General features: G+C 35.6%; 1 protein-coding gene across 7 annotated transcripts in view; it reads right to left on the bottom strand.

Annotated features, from left to right (window-relative positions):
- The window catches only part of DLGAP1 (DLG associated protein 1), a 1,087,876-nt gene that overhangs the window by 82,202 nt on the left and 985,166 nt on the right, over positions 1 to 20,508 (bottom strand). For 6 of the 7 annotated variants that reach the window (XM_031952966.1, XM_031953020.1, XM_031952903.1 and 3 more), the window contains one exon: positions 15,479 to 15,852. In XM_031952966.1, the coding sequence (XP_031808826.1) occupies positions 15,479 to 15,852 (374 nt within the window). The remainder of the gene's footprint in view (positions 1 to 15,478; positions 15,853 to 20,508) is intronic. The other variant, XM_031953084.1, reaches the window with a different exon arrangement.

A 20,508-nucleotide genomic window follows, 5' to 3' on the forward strand; every position in this document is an offset into this window, starting at 1 on the left:
AAAATTTGCTTATCACAAGTGAGAGTAAATTTGAGATTTGTGTAAATAATGGTTGTCTCAAAGTCTACTGACAGGTCAGTTGCTTTATTATGATGCTAAAATCTCTCTATAAACTTAATTGGCCATTTTCAGGTTGTCTCACTCCTGAAAATAAACACATTACTTCACTGAACTCTAACATCTGTATTTTTGTATTTATATAGTTTTAATTATCAAATGACATAATATATAATGTATAATGAAAGTGCTTTGTAGATGTAGCCAGATTGCACAGTGGATATTTCACTGGCCCTTAAGTCAGGAGGATCTGGGTTCAAATTTGACCTCAGACACTTATTAGTTATGTGACTCTAGGCAAGTCACTTTACCCCAATTATCTCCAAAAAAGAAAAGAGTTTTGTAAATTACAAAGCCCCAAATCAACATACGGTTTCACTGGCACAATAAATAAATTGATATTTTAAATTATTTCCTTAAAGAATTTATAAATCCCACAGACCACTTTTATAGCATGTGAAATGTTGAGCTTGAGGAGGTTTAACTGGATTACCTCATCTATTAAATGGTTACATTTACTGGCCACACAGGTGGTAAATCAGACATGGTGAAAACCTGGCAAAGGGAGAAGGGATACAGAGATAGAAGAACTAAGAGGAATCTTCAGCACAGAAGAATCATGGAAAGTCGCCCTAGGGGTGATGAATTTGATTAAAGTGCTGAAAAAAACAGATCACCTCCTGTACCGGAAGAAGGCAAGCTCTCATGTGAATCTATAATTTCTGATGAATTATAATATACTCAACATAACAAGGTAGAACATGACCTCAACCCTATTTTCATCAAAGGTTTTCAAATTCAGGCTATTTGGGGGATGGGAACGGAAGGGGGGCTTTTCTTTCTTGTGGAAATGTATTTCTGATTCAGCCATTGATGTCAATGGATTCTCTTTTCAGCCAAATTTGCCAGCTTGCATCTTTTCTATAATTAGTTCTGCACAGGTTTATGGTACTTAAGTCTATTGTATTCATTTGCATGTTTCAAATAGATTCCTCTTTTAGACTGCTCCTCAAGGGTATAGATTTTCCTCCATGATCTTGTTAGGATCTGCCTTTAATCCTCCCACACACACCCTGGCACTCCTCTCTGAAACCAGGTGAGAGCCCACTTACTTGCCTTTACCTGCAGGTCCTAGGTTGGCTACACCTGGGGATTATCTCCTGCTCTAGCATGAGGAACATAAGAAGCTTCTGTATGGGGGGTAATGGAGGAGGTAGAGAAGTTTTCTTAAGTATCAAGGCTGATTTACTTCAACTTTATTGCAAGTCAACAAGTATTTGTTGAGTCCTTCCTATTTTCATATGCTGTTGAAATGAGAACAATTCCATCTCTGTCCTGAGCCATGTTGTAACAGAGGCAAGTTCATAAATAATTATAATTCTAACAGATTGTGATCGATTCAGGATAAGACAATAATAAGAGCTCTGGGTTTGGAGTTAGGGAGTCCAAGTTTGCATAAAAACTTCTGACTACTTCTCATCTTGAATAAGACAGGTAAGCTTCTGACTACTTCTCATCTTGAATAAGACAGGTAAGCTTTCTGGGACTGTTTCTCCATCTGTAAAATAAGACTGGAGGAGCTCTAAATTTGCTTCCAGCTCTAAACTTATGATTCTATGATCAATAAATTTTTATTATGTGCCGACTATGAGTCAAGCATTAGGAGTGCAGAGACAGAAGTACATGTGGACCACACCCAGGGAATTTACTTCCCTCAGGGAGACAGCAGGTGCATGTGTATGCATATGGATAGAGACACAAGACAATTTTTTTAGGAAAGCAGGAAAGCATCTGGGAGAATTAGCAGATATTTCATGTAGAAAATAGTGCTTGAGATGAGTCTTAATTGAAAACTAGGAAGAAAGAGTGTGTTCCAGGCATGAGAGAGACCCAGGGCAAAGGCACTGGGAAGCAAAGGAAAATGGGAGATGGGGTCACCATGTATGAGGATAATAAGAAGGCCCCTTGCTGAAGTCATAGTATGTGTGAAGACAAGTAACATGCAAATAAGGCTGGAGAGGGAGTTTTGGGACAGACTGGGAAAGTTTCACTTTAGAAACACTAGTTTGTATGTGATTCTAATAGTAATAAAAACTGCCAGTGGAGTTTATTGAATAAGACAACTATATTGTCAGACTTATGCTTTTGGATAATTATTTTGGCAGTTATGAGAAGGATAGATTATAGTGGAGAAAAACTTGAGGAAGGGGGACCAATTAGTAGGTTCCTGAAATAGTACAGGGCAGAGGGGATGAGAACTTGCCCTGCGATGATGGCTGTGTAAGAAGAGAGTTATGGAAGAAGCAAATTTGGCAGCCAAGAGAATGTGTGGAGTGAATGAATATAAAGAGTTGATAACAGCACTCAAGTTTAGAATCTGGGTGATTGTGAGGATGGTAGTGCTTTTGACACAAATAGAAGAGGAGGGGGAAAAGATAATGTGTTCTGTTTTAGATGCATGGAACTGGAGGTCACTTTCGCATGTCCAGTTTGTAACATTTAATAAACACTTCATGATTAAGGGCTAGACCTTATTCTTCATAAAGAATACCTGTGTTAATGTGGCATAATGAACTGAAATCAACAGCTATGAGTGTTTAAAGGAGGAGATAGTCCTATTCAGTTTGGAGTATTAAAAAGGGATTTATTTAAGGAGATAACATTTGAAATGACTTGAAAGACAGGCAGATTTTGATAAGTGGAGAAAATAAGAATTATCAATAAACTAGCAATTATTTATTAAGCATCTTCTCTGTGACAAATAGTGTGCTAGCTGCTGTGATTACAAAGACAAAATTGAGAATTCTTGCTTTCAGGGAGCTTACATTTTGGGTGGTGGAAGCAATATGATCCTAAATAAGTATGTATGGAATAAATTTTAATTAATAAAATTTTAGGTGGGAAAGTGCTAGTAGTTGGGAGTAGTAGGAAAGGTTTTAAGATAAATGTGTTGCTTGAGTTGAATCTTAAAGAAAATAAAGGATGAAAAAGGCAGAGGTGAAGAGGGAATACATTTCAAGCCTGGAGGAGAGCCAGCCAAAGCCAAAAGCATAGAGGAAGTAAGAAATAAGAAGGTGGGTTTGGCTGTACTATAGATTATAGGAAAGGGAGTGATGTATAAATCTAGAAATGAAGTGTTGCTTTGGGTTTTTTTTTTTGGGGGGGGGAGAGTCAGGCTCAGTAAGACTTTAAAAGCTAAATAAAGCTAAATAGCTTTAAATAGCTATAAATAGCTTTTATATTTTATATTGGAGGCCAACAATTTAACCAGCCTCTGTTTAAAGAACTTCACTAATGATGAGACTTCAGTCCCAGGAAAGCAACTACTCCATTGTTGGACAGCTCCAAATATTAGGTTGCTTTTCCTTGTATTTGGTGGTCTCGGGCAGTTAGGTAGTGTAATACATACAATGTCATCGAGAAGACTCATCTTTTTATAAGTTCAAATTAGGCCTTAGACAGTTCTAGCTGCATGAACCTGGGTGGATCATTTTAACCTGTTTACTTCAGTTCCTCATCTGTAAAACGAACTGGAGAAGGAAATGGCAAAACCACTCCAGTATCTTTGCCAAGAAAACCCCAAATGGGGTTACTAAAAGTTAGACATAACTGAACTACAAAATAACTTCTACCCATTCCTCTTAATTCTGTCCTCTGAGGAAACAAGAAAATTAAGTCTTCCAGGTGACAGATTTCTAATATTAAAAGACATTTATTTTCTCTCTTTATCTAGGCTTCAAATCCTCAGTTTCTTCATCCAGACCTTCTAAAACATGTTTTTAAGTCCCTTCACTATTCCGCCCACTTACTTTTCCAGATGGCCACTGTCTTTCCTAAATCATGAGATGAAAGCACAATCAGAATAAAGGGACATAGAACCCAAAAGAGAATTGACTCTCAGAGATGGGATAAACAATTGTCAAATCCTGCAGAAACAGAAAAAAAAAAAAAAAAAGAGTCCTACAGACTTGTCAGGTCACTGATCACCTTCGAGAGAGTAGTTTCAGTAGAGTTGGATGAATGGGATTAGATTTGTCAGTCAGAATGACTGGTATGGAAGGGAAGTCTGTGAATGTATATTATTATTTTATGAAACTCCTCAGGGGAGGTAGTGGTGCTTTCAATGGGTGGTGACTTTTAAATTCCTTGACCTCTATAGGGCAGGATTTATATTCCCCATAATATTTAGGGCCAGTCATTTGGGTAGGTTAGCAGAGGATCACAGATAAAGAGATGGATAATCTCTTTGAAGTCATCTAGTTCAACTCTTTCACTTTGCAGTTGAAAAAACAGATCTAGAGAGGTTCAAGTCTATGTGCTGAAGTGACAAAGCCAACATCTGAACTTAGGTTCTCTGATTCTAAGCATACTTTCTATTTGTACCCTTATAGTGATCCATAAATCATAGACTATTAGAATTGAAAGGGACCTGATAGGATACCCAGTCCAACTTCATCATTTTTTAAAAAACCTGCTCATGGAAATTCTTTGTCTGACATTTCCTACAGAATCTAAATAATACTTTTATAATAAATACTTATTGATATCTTTTGTTTTTAATTTCTTTTTTGTTTTGTTTTTATTTCCCCTTTATTCTTTCCCTTCACTTCTTCCAGAGATCTATCTTTTATAACAAAGATTTCTTAAAATATATAAATAATATCAACTGAAATTTTTTTAACCTTTCAAAGTCCAAATGTATCTTATAATAATCATAATAGTAGTAGTAATGATGATGATAGTTGATAACTATGATTTGTACAGTGCTTATTATGTGCTAGGTGCTATCAGTCTTTACAATTATTATCTTATTTGATCCTCAACAACTAGTTACATAAATTGGATTTACATAAACTGATCAGTGTTGTAGATCACTGGCCAACTCCTTTAGGATTTCCTGATCACTCTCCTAGTTTTTCTTTGATGACTAACTTGAAATTTTGTTTCTTTTCAACATTCATTCAGGTACTGATTCAGGCAACTCAAGGTATTCGTGGAACCTCATTGTTATTGTTCAGTCAAGGCTAACACTACATGACTCCATTTGTGATTTTTTTGCAAAGATATTGGAGTAGTTTGCCATTTCCTTCTCCAGTTCATTTTACAAATAAGGAAACTGAGGCAGACAGGGTTAAGTGACTTGCCCAAGGTCACACAGTTGGTAAGTGAGGATGGATTTGCACTCACAAAAAGAAGTCTTCCCTGGTTTCAAGTAGGGCACTGTGCTACCCAGCTTCTCTATGGAACCTCATACTCTACCTTTTAAAATTTAATTTTATCTAGGCACTGGTTTTTTGTTGTTGTTTCTTAGGATTTTGTTATGTTTTTATAAATATTCAAATTAAACTCAACAGTAGTAGTTTTGTTCATTTCTTTGTTTAATATTTCATGGCAGGGGAGACTTAAGTAAAGAAGCTTCTTTGCAATTTACTTGATCATGCTGAAATTTTCCACAAATGAAGATAGAAAAGAGAATATAGAAGAAACTTATTTTCAAAGTAATTTGACAATGAGCCTATAAGATAATCTAGCTACTGCACAATACTGTACAATATGTTTGTCATCTTTTTCTTTTATTTTTGTCAACTAAAAGGATTGATAAGATTCTCCATATTGACATTGCAACACAGGATGCTTTTCTAGGGCTTGAAAAGTTTTTTTTTTTTTAATTTAAAAAAAATTGAAAAGATAGTTAAATCAAGTATGTCCCTATCATGTTAAAAAAAAAAAACAGAGAAAGACTGGAGGGAGGGGGAGAAGAAATTCCACTGTATTTGATCAGTCCCATGTTTTCCTTTAATTGAGCTAAAAAGTTTTCAGGCATAGATTCACTTTAAAAAGTAGAGACCTGAGAATCCTAGCTTCTAAAGAAATAGGTAGAGTGGCCTGTCTCTTAGAAATTAGCATTATAATTTTAAAGTCTTGTCATCATTATACCCTATCCAATGTGACAATATTAAATTAGATTAATGAGTTATCATTTTAACTGAGATTTTGTTCATTATTACCAGATGATGACAATGAGTATTTCTTGTCCTGAGATCTAGAACTGATTAATCAACTCTTGACAACTTTTATGATTTCTATATACTTGGGTACTATTATGATTGTTATGAGTATTTTTATTAAAGATTTTTTTTATGTGCTTCTTTAAAATGTATAATTGGAAATATATTGCAACAATTAAACTGACCATATGTATACATTCATGAGCCTAACTGAAATATACAAAGGAATTTTGTACTATTGGTTGAATCAATGAATCTATCATTAAGAAAAACAACAATAACAATAACAAAAATGTGGTTTTCTACATGAGGCTAGATTTATGGCAAAATACACTTGATACCTTGAGAGGTAGTGTGATTTATTTGGAAGGGTGGAGGAGTAAGAATCAGGGAGGTCTCTTCATTTGTAAAATAAAGAGATAGATACTCCAGGGTCCTCCAAGGACTCCAAGGTCCCTTCTTTTTCTAAATCTATAATCATCTGACTTTTAATCAAGAATTTTAAGGAAATTATCCCAGAGGAAACAATAACAGAAGTGATGCTATCATGCTAATATTAAGACTATAACCGTAGAAACAGAAAATAGAAACCACTTCTATTACAAATAAAAACTTTAAGCAAATATTTCTAAAAAATAATTTCCCAGAGAATGGCCAAGAAGTTGAAGGAGGGAAAAATGGCTTAGAGCCAGGCAACCTGTGTTCTAAGCTCTACCATTTTACTAGTCAAGTTACTTTAGCCAAATTATTGTTCCTCCATGGACCTTACTTTTTTTTTCTGCAAAATTAGAGAGCTGAACTAGAGGAAATCTAAGGCCCTTTCTATCTCTAGCAGTCACTAATTCTAAGGTATCAGAACACATAAACAGGGTGGCCATAGGCAACAGCACGATTCCATGAAAAGGGTGCTGAATTTGGAATCAGATGAGGGAGGTTTAAATCTTGATTCTGTCATTTACTTCCTATGGCCATGGGCAAGTCACTTAATCTCTCTGGGCCCCAAGTTCCATAATTGTAAAAAGAGGTGATCACCAAGGTCTTCCAGCTCTAAATTAATACTTCTGTAACCCTATTACCTAAAAATTACTTAATCTTTCAGTGCCTAGGCAACTCTAAGACCAGAAGTTACAGATAAGTTACTTTTTTACTTAGAGAAGAACAGAGTATTCCATACCAGTGAAAAGTTGGTCCAGATTAAAAAAAAAAAAAAAAAAAAAAAAAGCAGTGAGAGGTTTTGACTATATCTATTTAGATATATCTATTTATATAAATTTTTTTTTAATCTTCTCTGATAGAATTACAATTAGAGTCTATTTCTGTTGCTTAAAAATACAGCATGGCTTAGTGAAAAGCTAATTGATAATAAATGAAAAAACAATTACGGCAGGAACTATTAGTGCCTAAGTAGCCAAGGAGGTTGTGCTTCCAATAATACTGTTCTCTTTTAAAGTGGCAATTAGGCACTTAAAAATGTCTGTGGATTCATTAAACTGATCAATGATCTGATTATCATTAAGTGTAAATCCCTCAGATTCAGCTATATCATTGCTAGGTCCATTCCCCTAAGAGTTAAAAGAAAGAACTATTTCTAAATATACAAAAATATTTATAGTGATTCTTTTCATAGTAGCCCCAACTGGAAACTAAAGGAGTACCCACCTATTAGAGAAAGGATGAGTAAATTATCATATATTAATACAATGGTTATACATTGTGACATAAGAACTAGGAAGATATTTATGATACAGAGTGAAGAGTGAAGAACTAAGAGTATAGTTTGTGCTTTGTGACAATATTATAAAGAAAAACAACCTTAAAAGACATTAGAATTCTGATCAATACAATGATTAGCCATGAGTCCAGGAGACTGATGATAAAATATGCCAGCTTCCTGACAGAAAGAGGTTGGAGTTAAAATGCAGAACACATACTTTTGTACATAACCAGTATGGAAACTTGTTTTGCTGAACTAGGCAGATTTATTATAAGGGTATTTCTTTTTACATTTCAAAAATTGGTATTAGGGTTGGAGAGATAATAAATGAATATTTAGTAGATAAATAGGGGAAAATGTCAGAACAACAGGTTCTCTGGTAGATGGGGTCCTGAAATTGATGCCATTAAAAAAACAACAACTTGTGTCTCAGTTTTCTTATTAGTAAAGTGAAGATAATAATAGTGCCCATCTCCCAAGGTTGTTTTTAGGATAAAATGCAATAATATTTGTAAAGCATTTTGCAAGCCTTAAAGCAATATAAGTAGAAATCACCACTTTCTAAGGAAATTACTTGTGTTTTTATACTCAAAGACACATATGAACAAATCCATGTCTCATTCTGTTTCCTTTAAAATGAAATAATAGGATAACAGGAAAAACAGTAAACATGGCGGGCAGACTGGGCTGGTTCCTGAAAGAGGTCTGGGTCAAGGAGTGTGGGCTGACTTTGTCCTTCACCATTGGTGCCATGACTCCACGCTTACCTTCCTTAAGTCTCTATACTAAGTATGTAGACATGATCAACCCAGGGACCCCTTACAACTGTTCCGGTTCAAACAACATGCCAGACATCCTCAGCCATTCTCAGGACCCCCAAGGTCCTTCTCTCTAGTGGCTCAAGAATATGTGAATTCCCTCTTGTCTCCCCAATAAATGTTCTTGTCTTTAAAAAAAAAATAAAAAGAAAAAAGAAATAATCATTCTTCTTATTTAAAATTGCACTACTTGTTCATATCACCACTAAAATCTTATTCTGGTACCTAATTGTGGAATGGAGGAGCCTAGGAATTCTCAAAAGTTGTACTAGCAAAGCATAAATTCGTTAAGATGGAAAAGTTGGAACATGAGCCTTATGATTGATTGGGGTGTGTGTCTGAGGACCAGTCTAGCTAAATTTACTGAGGCTCTGAAGACTGACTACTAAATGCTGAATTGATTTTGACCACAGCAATTCACAAAATACAACTTCTATTTAGGTGGAGAAAGGACCCAACATGGTAAAAACAGATATTTGTAATCTACTTTTACAATTATAATCTAAGCAGGTCTAGTAAGACTCAGTCCTATATTAGTTTTGTTTGTACAAAAACTTTTCAATTTGATATAATCAAAATTTTCTATTTTGTAATCAATAACGATCTCTAGTTTTCCTTTGGTCATAAATTCCTTCCTCTTCCACAGGTCTGAGAGGTAAACTATCCTATGCTCTTCCAATTTATTTATAATCTCATTCTTTATGCCTAGGTCATGAACCCATTTTGACCTTATCTTGGTGTACGGTGTTAAGTGTGGGTCAATGCCTACTTTCTGCCATACTAATTTTCAATTTTGCCAGCAATTTTTGGTAAGACTCAGTCCTAAGGGGACTTCAAGATCCCAACCTGCAAGTCCTAACAGTAAACTAATTCTGATTAGCCTGTGTTTAAACATTAGCCATAACATACTTATAGACACAGATGTATCACATATTTTTACTGATGTTCAGGAAAGAATAGTTTATTGTTCTGTTTCACTTACTACTAAGTTTTCACTACTGTTCTAGTTCACTTAGAGTGAGTAAAGTCCTCATTTACTTCTGGGAATATTTCAATAATATTCATGAATTTGATTCATTACAGCATTAAAGGGGGATTATTAGGGACAATGGGAAACTGTCAGAGTATCATTTAAAAGTAAGTTAGAGGGGCAGATAGATGGTACAGTGAATAGAGCACCGGCCCTGAAGTCAGGAGGATCTGCGTGGAAATCTGGCTTCAGACATTTAACACTTACTACCTGTGTGATGGAACAAGTCACTAACCCCAATTGCCTTAAAGAACAACAACAAAAAATAATAAGAAAAAAAGAAAAAGAAAGATTAGGTCAGAGGAATTTTAGTTGTATATTCAAGCATCCTAAAATTTATAAAATAGAATGTCTTCAGTGAGAAAATAATTCTCACTCACCAAATCAATGTAGATTTAAGAGTAACCTTATCTGGCTGGGGCCAACATAACTTGCAATAAAGAATTAATTTCCACCACATTAATTTTTTATACCAAGTAACTTGCCAGCAGAAGTTGGTAAGTGTTTGAGATAAAGATAAAAGAGAAACTGGGTATTAATTAAGGTGAGAAGAGATATAAAACCTGCAGTAGGATAGAAAGAGTAATAGATTTGGAGTCAAGACCTTGCTTCAAATCGTGCCTATAGTATTTTTACTACTTACATGACATTGTGGAAACATCATTTAATCTCTCTGAACTTGGTTTCTTCCTCATCTATAAAATTATATACTGGCCTAGAAGACTTTTAATGCCTCTTCCCCCTACCCCCGCCTTACATGTTTGATTATGAAAAAAAAAATAAATGCTTGATTATAAAAGTAAAGAATAATGATAATAGTTAACATTGAGATATATGCTTACTGTGTCAGACACTGGGCGAAGTGTCTAAGTGGGCTTTATAATTATTATTTCATTTAATTCCAATTATTTATTTATTTTTTTTTTTGCTGAGACAAATTGGGGTTAAGTGACTTGCCCAGGATCACAGTGTCTGAGGCTAGATTTGAACTCAGTTGTCCTGACTTCAGGGCTGCTGCTGCTCTATCCACTGCACCAAATAGCTGACCCTCATTTAATTCTCATAACAACCTTGCAATGTAGGTTCGATTGTTATCCTCATTTTACAGATGAGGAAACTGAAGTAACAGAGGCAAAACACATACCTAATTTTTTTTGTTTTGTTTTTGGAGAGGCAATGGGGATGAAGGGATTTGTTCAGGATCACATGGCTAGTAAGTGGTTTGCCTTAAATGTCTGAGGCTGAATTTGCTCTCAGATTCTCCTGACTCCAGGGCCTGTATCCACTGCCCCATCTATTAATGTATGGGGAAGACTAGAACTCAGTTCTTGACTCCAGGCCCAGCACCCCATCCACTGCACCAGGAAGCAAACTGGATTAGAACTAAGGATGAGCTGGTTAAGGAGTTGAGGAATAGCTATGCAGGGAGTCACTTAAGTAGAAGATCAGGATCTCAGGATTATATATTGCACTCGAAGGTCATCAAGTTCAGTTTACTCCTTTTAGTCAAGAGTTTATTAAGCTTCTACTGTTACCACTTCCTGTGCTAAGCACTTTTATATATGAAACCAAGGCTTAGATAAGTGGAATGACCTTCCCAAATTCAGATGGCAGTTAAATGTCAGAGCCAGGACACCTTAACCTAACTTTACCACACCACAATGCCAAGTGTCAAAATCCATTATGTGGTTGTTGAGCACTCAACACTTATGGAGGTACTGTAATAGACACAAGTATGTAAAAAAACACTTATTTCTACCTTCAAGGAATTTTACTCTAACTAGGGAGGTGTTATTATAAAAACAACTAGGGAACAATGAGTTAGGGGTTCTGGATGGGGGTTTAAATGTTTGAATGACAAAAAAAATCCATTACATCTTCAATTCAAGACAATTTGTTTACTTTGCAATCTTCCATACTTTATTTTATGTATCTAAAAATATTATTCTAAGCAACTTGGAATTATGCCCAAAGTGCTCTTAAACTCTGCATATCCTTTAATTCAGCAATGTCTTTACTGGGTCTGTATCCTGAAGAGATCATAAAAGAGAGAAAGGGATCCACATGCTCAAAAATGTTTGCAGCAGCCCTTTTTGTGGTGGCAAGAAACTGGAAACCGAGTGGATGCTCATCAGTTGGAGAATGGCTGAGTAAGTTATAGTGTATGAATGTTATGGCATATTATTGTTCTATAAGAAACAACCAACAGGGTGATTTTAGAAAAGCCTGGAGAGACTTACATGAACTGATGCTAAGTGAAGTGAACAGAACCAAGAGAATATTGTAAACAACAATATGTCAGAGTGTCATTTAATGATGATCAATTCTGATAGATATGACTCTTTTCAACAATGAGGTGATTCAGGCCAATTTCAATGGATTGGTGATGGAGAGAGCCATTTGCATTCACAAAGAGAACTATGGGGACTGAATGTGTATCATAACATAGTATTTTCACCTTTTGTTGTTTGCTTTCTGTTTTCTTTCTTATTTCTTTCCCTTTTTGATCTAATTTTTCCTATGCAACAAGATAATTATGTAACTATGTATAGAAGAATTGAACGTATTTAACATATATTGAATTCCTTGCTGTCTAGGGAGTGGGGAGATAAGAGGGAGAAAAATTTAGAACACAAGGTTTTACAAGAGTGAATGTTGAAAACTATGCATATATTTTGCATATATATTATATATTCATATGTATATGAATAATAGCTTTTTATTTTCAAGATATATGCATACATATATGATTCTGAGATGGGTCAGTAAGTTTTACTAGAGTTCCCAAGAAATCCAAGACACAGAAAAGTGAAAAACCCTTGCATTGTGTAATAGCGACAGAATTTGTAGTACACAATAAAGGTGCTAAAGAAATGGCAGAGAAAGCTTCATGAATGCCTCTTTATAAAGTGAGTCTTGAAGGAAATACAAAAGTAAAACAGTAAAGAAAGGTGGGATGGCATTCCAATAAAGCAGATATAAGTCTCAACATTTCAGTCAGAAGGCTATTTCCTTCTCCAACTCATTTTACAGATTAGGAAATTGAGGCACTTGCCCAGGTTCACACAGTTAATAAGTTTGAACTTTATTAAATATTTGAGGTTACTTGCCCAGGATCACACAGTTAATAAGTTTGAACTTTAATAAATATTTGAACTCACAAAGAAGAGTCATTCAGACTCCAGAACCAGCACTCTAAACCGGGAGAAAGGCCTCAAAAGTCTGTAGTGAAAAGATGTAAGAAGTAGTAACTGATTGTTGGATTTAATGGGCTGATGAAGTATTAAGAATGTTAGTTGCCAGAAGGAAAGGTAAAAGGGAAGGGGTCTCTGGGAGAGGTATTCGGAGAATTTCCTCTTTCTCCCACTCCTGTCCCTCTACCCCCAATTCTCTTCAGTAGTGATTGCAGAAAATGATTCACCAATGGAATAAAATTTTGTTTCCAAAAAATACAGCTAGGTCAATAAATGCTCCTGTGGCTTTTTTAGCCAAAACAAATGAAGTAAACACATGAATGAGTCTGTACTGGGGCTTGACTAATCTGATTAACATGAAAACACTATAGTACCACAAATGATGAATCAAGAATAGGATTGGTCCTTACACTCACGTTTTCCCCTCAAAGCAAAAATTTACTGTGGGATGGGGTCAGGGCTCATTTAAGTCTCTTCTATTTTGTCTCCATTTAGCAGGTTCTTTTTTCCATTCTTCCCTCTTCACAACTTCATGTTTACCTCTTTTTTTTTCCCTCTGTTTCTTCCAGTCTCACACCTTATGTCTTTCAGCAGTTTTACCCCCCTTTTCAAGGTGATAGCCAGATAATCTAATAAACTCATAGTTTCCACATGCTAATTGTATGAAATTTTCCCAGGATCTGCCCTCTCTAGCTAGGTTCCATGGAGGAAAATATGTGGCCAAATCAATGTCCAGATATTTTCCTTGGAGATGAAGGATCTTCAGAATTTGCTTGGTCATGGTTTCCTGTCTCTGCTTCCCTCTACTTAGCACATTTTAAAATCGATTCTTCAATACCTAGCTTTTTTAGGAAATCAAGCAGCCTATGAGCCTGGAAATGTACAGAATCTTTAAAAAAAAAAAATCTGAACTGCCTTTTAATAATAGTAATACATTATAAAGTGCTTTGGGCAACTAGGTAGTTCAATGGATAGAGGACTGGGCCAGAAATCAGGAAGATTCTTCTCCCTGAGTTTCAAATCTGGCCTCAGGTACTCTCTAGCTTTGTCATCCTAGGCCTCAGTTCCACATCTGTAAAATGACCTGGAGAAGGAAATGGCAAACCATTCCAGTTATCTTTGCCAAGAAAATTCCAAATGGGGCCATGAAGAGTGGGGCATTAACATAACTCAATAACAATAACAAATAAAGTACTTTAAAGGTTTGCAAGCTATTTTATGTGTTATCTCAGTTGATCCTCCCCAAAGCTCTTGTTTTGAAAAACAACTTACAGAAAAACAATTTATTCAAGACAGGTGAATTATAAAGTTGAGGTTTAAATCAAAATGGAATCAGTTATGCTAAGGTCAGAAATTACCTTTTTAAGGTAATAATTTATTTTCTCCACATTACCTTTGTAAAATTCACAAACTTATTCCTACTATCTTATTGAAGTACTAAAACTTACTCTCACTATATAATGTTAGAAAGTAGTGGTATTAACTCCATTTTACAATTAAGGAAAATGGCCTCGAATTGTGACCCACAGAGGCAGGACTCATGGTCTTCAAGTCTAAGTTTAGAATGCTGTCCCACTGTAGAATCTAGCTACCTTAAAAAAAAAAAAAAAAAAAAAAAAAAAAAGAGGAGAGGGGAGTTTTCTATAGAATTAAAATGGTTGCAGTGTATTCCAATCTGTGCTCTGGTCTGAGAGCTGGTTTGGTATGGCTAAAGTTGTTTCAGCACAAAAAAATCTTTGGCTGTTAACCATTCAAAAATCACCTGCAAGAGGATATAGGTTACATCCAGTCTGAAGGAGGAAGATAGATTGACTTCCTTTGCAAGTAAAGGAGAAGGGGAGGAGATTTCTAGGTCGAGTGAACTATGCTTAACTGACTTAAAACAAGTGGGAATCAAATGGATCTTATCTTTTGAGGAATAGATAACACTTAATTGAACTGTGAGGCCAGCAGAACTGACTAACAGTTTTATGCCATGCATGAATAATTAGGAACAATTCTGCTAAGCTGAATGCAAGACCTTTCAGAGCTTGGGTTTGCTGTAAATAAATTATTGCTTTGAACTCTCTGACTTACTTTACTCTGACTTTTCCTGACTCCATCCCTCCCACATGTGTGTGAAGTGATTCACATACTTGCCCCATTGCAGCTGCTAAGTGAGAGGCTGAACTTTTTTGTTCACCAATTGGCCCAAGGATGCGAGCCCAAGGAAATTACTTTTTTGCTGAGTGTAAAACTATTATAAGTTCACCATAGTGGCCAATTTGACCATGTTATTCTATTTGACTACCTGGGCTCATAATCTGTTTATTTGCTCTTCATCTTGAGAAATGCATTAAATTTAGAAATAATTCAATTGTATGTAGGAAAAACAAAAACAAACCCTAAGTATTTGAGAACTTGGTTAGGTGAGAATTTATGCTACAAAATAAAAATAGAAACAAAATTGGGGGGGGGGCTGAATTGAAGCCAAAATATTAGAACTTTTTATCTGAAAGCCCCAAATCCATAGAACAAGTGGAAAATGCTACTATACCAAATCAATCAATCAACAAGCATTTATCAAGCTCCTACCATGAGCTGAGCATTTGCTAGGTATTGATTAGGGAGGTGAGATTAACACAGATTAAAAGGCAACCCGAAGTTAGATTTGTTACCTGTATTCCAATGGACAGACATCGGTTTTTCTTGAAGTGGTCTTTCTTTCTTTCTTCTGCAGTCACTGTGGCTGTAGTGGTAGCCGTTGCGACCGTGGCAGTATTGCTCCCCATATGCTGACTGGCTGGTCCGTGGATCTGGGCATTAGCAGCTTCGATGGCAGCAGTCAGAGCCTTCATGCTATCCAAGCTTTCCGTGGAGTTGCTAAGTCCAGACTGACTGATAATATCTCCCCTTTGTCCCTGTCCATCCATGTAGGCATCCTGGGCAGATTCTGTGCTGCTCTGGGCTGTGATAGAAATGAAAGGTTTTGTGGTAGTTCTTGGTGGGACTGGAGGTGGTGTCTTCTTATATGTTGTAATGCAAGATGACACTGGAAGATAGTGAAAACAAGGACAGTATGATTTCTGCTTGGGTTTTGTTTTCTGAATTGGTAGCTAACCATTCATCAGGAGTTAAAGCACATGAAACAAACACACTAAGACACTGAACATTTTTAACTGATGAAATATAATGATATTCAGAGCAGAGGGGACAGAATCAGAAAATACGACTACTCTCCCAAGGAGACACTAACAAGAATCAACAAATAAAGTGTGAGATTAGCCAGGGAATCAAGCAACTTGAGACCCATTTTCAAATGTATGTGCCCATCATATAACTTAGGGTATCAACCTTAAATTTTCACCAAAAAGATTCCAAGCTAATGTAACTAATATAATAAAGTAGGCTGTAATCTAGTTATATGGTATGGTTGCAATGACAGAAGGTTTTGATGACTGATAAGGAATATCTAAAATAAAAGAGAGAGAGAGCAAGAGAGAGAGAAACAGTCGATAATTTAACCTTTAGTGTTCTCCAGAATTTTCCAAATGATGCTATGATTCTGCCATTATGGACAAAATTATCTCCATGATGGAGAAAGTTAACATTTATGTTAAAACTGCTTCATAGACATTATTTCACTTGAACTTCATAAATATAAGGAAGTAAGAGTTAGTGCACATATTTTTATCCTCCCTTTATAATTTTCTATAGTAGCCCACAGATTGTTGTTGTTTTGTTTGAATCATGGTTAACTCTTCTTAATCCTATTTGGGGTTTTCTTGACAAAGATTCTGGAGTTGTTTGGCATTTCCTCCTCCAGTTCATTCTACAGATATGGAACTGAGACAAACAAGGTTAAATGACTTACCCAAGATAATGAGCTTCAAATATAGGATTTGAACCCAGTCTTCTGCTGACTCTCTCAAGAACTGAAAACTTTGGGCCCAAAGGGATTATTAAAAAGTTCAAAGTTGCACATCTAGTAAGGGGAAGAATCAGGACTTGAACCTGAGTCTTCAGACTATAATTCAACTATGTCAACATTATCTTGATGTTCATATCTTTTTTTGGGGGGGAGGGAGTAGAGAAGATGAGATTTTTCTGCTCCTTTGTTCACCAAGTAAGGTTTTTGTGATCCATAGTTTGCTTTTCTGAGAATATTGAACTACTGAGATGGGATGCCAAGTGTATATATTGTATATATTGTATATTTGCATAGAAATGCAGCTAAGTAGAACAGAGTCACAGGCCTGGAGTTGAGAAGATTCATCTTTCTGAGTTCAAATCTGACCTCAGGTACTTACTAGCTGTGTGATCCTGGGCAAGTCACTTAACCCTGTTTGCCTCAGTTTCCTGTTCTATAAAATGAGTTGGAGAAGGAAATGGCAAACCATTACACTATCTTTGCCAAGAAATCCCCAAATGGGGCCATGAAGAGTCAGACATAATTGAAAAACAACTGAAAGATACTTTACATATCTCATTCACACACAAACTTATACAAAGTATATATATACTAGAAGATAAATCTGACATATACACATGATAAATTAATATAATAGAATTCTTAAATGACTTATAAATCAATCATGAGAGTTTGGTGGTTGTGATTCAATTTCCCTAGAACTTGACAAGCCTTGGGAAATTTGTTAAAACAAAATTTCTGTGCTCCTAAGGAGCTAAGGACTCGACCCCTCACCCATGCTAACTTGCCTTTTTTTCCCATACCTGATGGACCTGAGGCCAAGGGAAAACAATGGAAGTTTAAAAAAAAAAAAAGAAAAGAAACTCTCCATATATTAAAGTCATGAAAGAGCTATATTCTACTTATTTTGATCTTTTAGCAATATAATATGAACTATATTTTTGGGGAAAAAAAATCAAAGATCAAAAAAAAAAAAAAAAGATTTTCTTCCCAAGCCCATTCTATTGCCAGCCAGGACTCAACTATTCCTATTTTCATTCTTTTTCATCTGTGTTTGACTATTTATGACCCCATTTGAAGTTCATGGCAAAGATATTAGAATGGTTTGCCATTTACTTTTTCACTTTATAGATGAGGAACTGAGGCAAACATGGTTAGGTGACTTGCCCATGATCATAGTAAGTGTCTGAGGCCAGATATGAATTTAAGAAGATGAGTTTTCCTGACTCCAGGACAATGCTCTTTGCACAGCATCACCTAGCTACCTCATCCCATGCACTCTCTGATGACTTTTGTCTAGTGCTCCTTTAAAAATGTGTTCTCAGTTGCCCTTGTGAATATTCTACAGCACAGTCTATGTCCAAATCTCATTGTTGTTGGACTCAATACTGTTAGGGCTGACTTCTGAACTACAGCTTTGAAATACATCTTCCTAACTAAATCAGCTACCATATATCATTGATATATGGTGAACTCAGATCACTGTTTAAAATACTGCCTGATGCTATTCAAAGGAAACATACTATAAACCCGAACCTTAAATAGTTCCTTTTTGGCTGTTCTGCTAGTCCATTGCCCTATAATTCAGAGTGGTTTCCTAAATTGTAAAATAGAGGGAATGATCTTGGCTATTTGCTATCTGAATATTGCACAGGGATTCAAAAAAACAATGGTTAGCATGTGCTATAAATTCAGGGAAAAACATATAATTAACCTCAATATATCTGAGGTTTTTACTGAACAAATATTGTCCTCAACTTTATTAACAGCTTATAATTGGTTAACGTAATTACTTGATCTTTTGCTATCTTTACTCTTCTTTTTTCTTTGCTTATTCTATAGGCAAAGTCTTTGAAAACTCAACAATGAAAATTTTATTTTTGCTCCAAAATAGGTTTGATCAAGTGTAGCTTTACTTAGCTTGATACATTGAGGAGTCTCTCCTTCTTGATCTTACTGTGTATTACATTAGAAATACTTAATTTTTATTTATATAGGTGCATATTGTGTTTCCTAGTGCAATTTAAACTTCTAGAAGTCAGAGGCTGTTTTGCTTTTGTCTTATTCTCAAGACTTAGATGCTCAGTGTTTTGCAAGTAGGTGCTTAATAGATGTTAAATAACTGTCCCATCTGATCCCACCTAGCTTTGATCTCCAATTATTGCCTTTATACGAAGACAGTTCAATATATAATTACATGATTTAAAATATCCCAATTTCCTTCTCAGATCTTCATTCTCATGACCTATTCCTCCACTGGACTTCAGAAACACACAAGGATGGTCATATTCTTACCTTTTCCAAACGCATATTATTTCCATGTTTAAGAACACTGAAATTCCTTTACCTCATCAGATAATCTTTAATCAATTTTACTACTCCTAACCCTATTTCCTGACCTTTCTGTGACTTCCAATACCTCCATCAATACTTTCCCAACTATCCCCATGGCTCTGGTTACATTTTCCACCCTTCCTAATTTTGATCACTTTGTGAACCAGTTCAACTCTACCAGTTCTTAGACCCTTACTTTCTTGTTTTATAAAAGATTCTACCTTGTCAGACCCCATCCTAGATTTATTCCTGTGTTGCTCTAGAGGCTGTCACAAAACTATGCTGTCAGTATTTACTACAAATTTAAGTTATCTGATCTTAACTAGGCCCTCACTACAACAAGGTAATCCTATTTTGGCCTAATAGAATCTATCTCACATGGCAACTATTCCAAACCTTCTCTCCTCAAGCTTCTTACATCATTGCCTCTCCCATCCTCTCAACTGCAGACCCTAATGAAAATAAAGGCCATTCACTGAGAGCTCCATCTTATTTCCTCTCCCTCTGATAGGACCCCTCATTATTCTTCTCTGGAAGAAACAGCCTTTTTCCTCTACAAGATCAACTCCTCTATGTCTTCCCGTAATCCCTTCTGTTCAGTTTTTTCTAATATATGCCTAATTTCTTAGTTTCAGTTTCTTCCTAACTACTGGTTCCTTCCCTGTTTTTTTTTTTTTTTTTTTTTTACAAACATGCTTAATGAAGTCTCCCCTAGCCTTTAAAAAAAAAGGTCTTCCATCCATCTTTATATATCTCCCCCTTCCCTTCTCAGTTAAACTCTTTGAAAAAGCTATTTATAATCAATGCCTCCATTCCTTCTTCTTTAATTTGTTTCTAATCTGGCTTTCAATCTCATCATTCAACTAAAACTTCTCTCTCTCCAAAGTTAACAGATTTCCAATAGGCAAGTCTAATGTCTGGTACTCAATCCTCAACTTGACTTCTAAGGCACTGACACTTTTCACCACTTTTTAAATTTTTTCTTCTTGGATATTCTCTCCTTTGGATTTCTGAGTTTGTTCTCTCTGGGTTCTCTTTTTATTTCTTCTCGATCTGCACTTCCCTATCTGGGCCCTTCTCTTTTTTTCCTCTCTATAGTTTTGGATCTTGTTAGTTCCTTTGAGTTCAGTTGTCTGTCACCTCTAGAAGATTCCTAAATATAGGCTCTATATAAATTCATACAAAAATGTATATAAATGCAGATTGATATGTGTATACATATACATACTATAGATATCAATCAATATATAGCTATATATTGATATCGATAGATCTGCAGCCCTAGTTCTAGTCTCACATTATTGCTGTTCAGTCATGTCCAAATCTTCATAACCCTATGAACCATTCTATCTATGGGATTTTCTTAGAAAAGATAAGGGAGTAATTTCCCTCTCCAGAAGATTAGGTCAAATGGAGGTTCATACAGCTAGTGTCTTAGGAAAA

The sequence above is a fragment of the Sarcophilus harrisii genome, chromosome 1 (assembly GCF_902635505.1).
Source record: "Sarcophilus harrisii chromosome 1, mSarHar1.11, whole genome shotgun sequence".
Classification (NCBI taxonomy): Eukaryota; Metazoa; Chordata; class Mammalia; order Dasyuromorphia; family Dasyuridae; genus Sarcophilus; species Sarcophilus harrisii.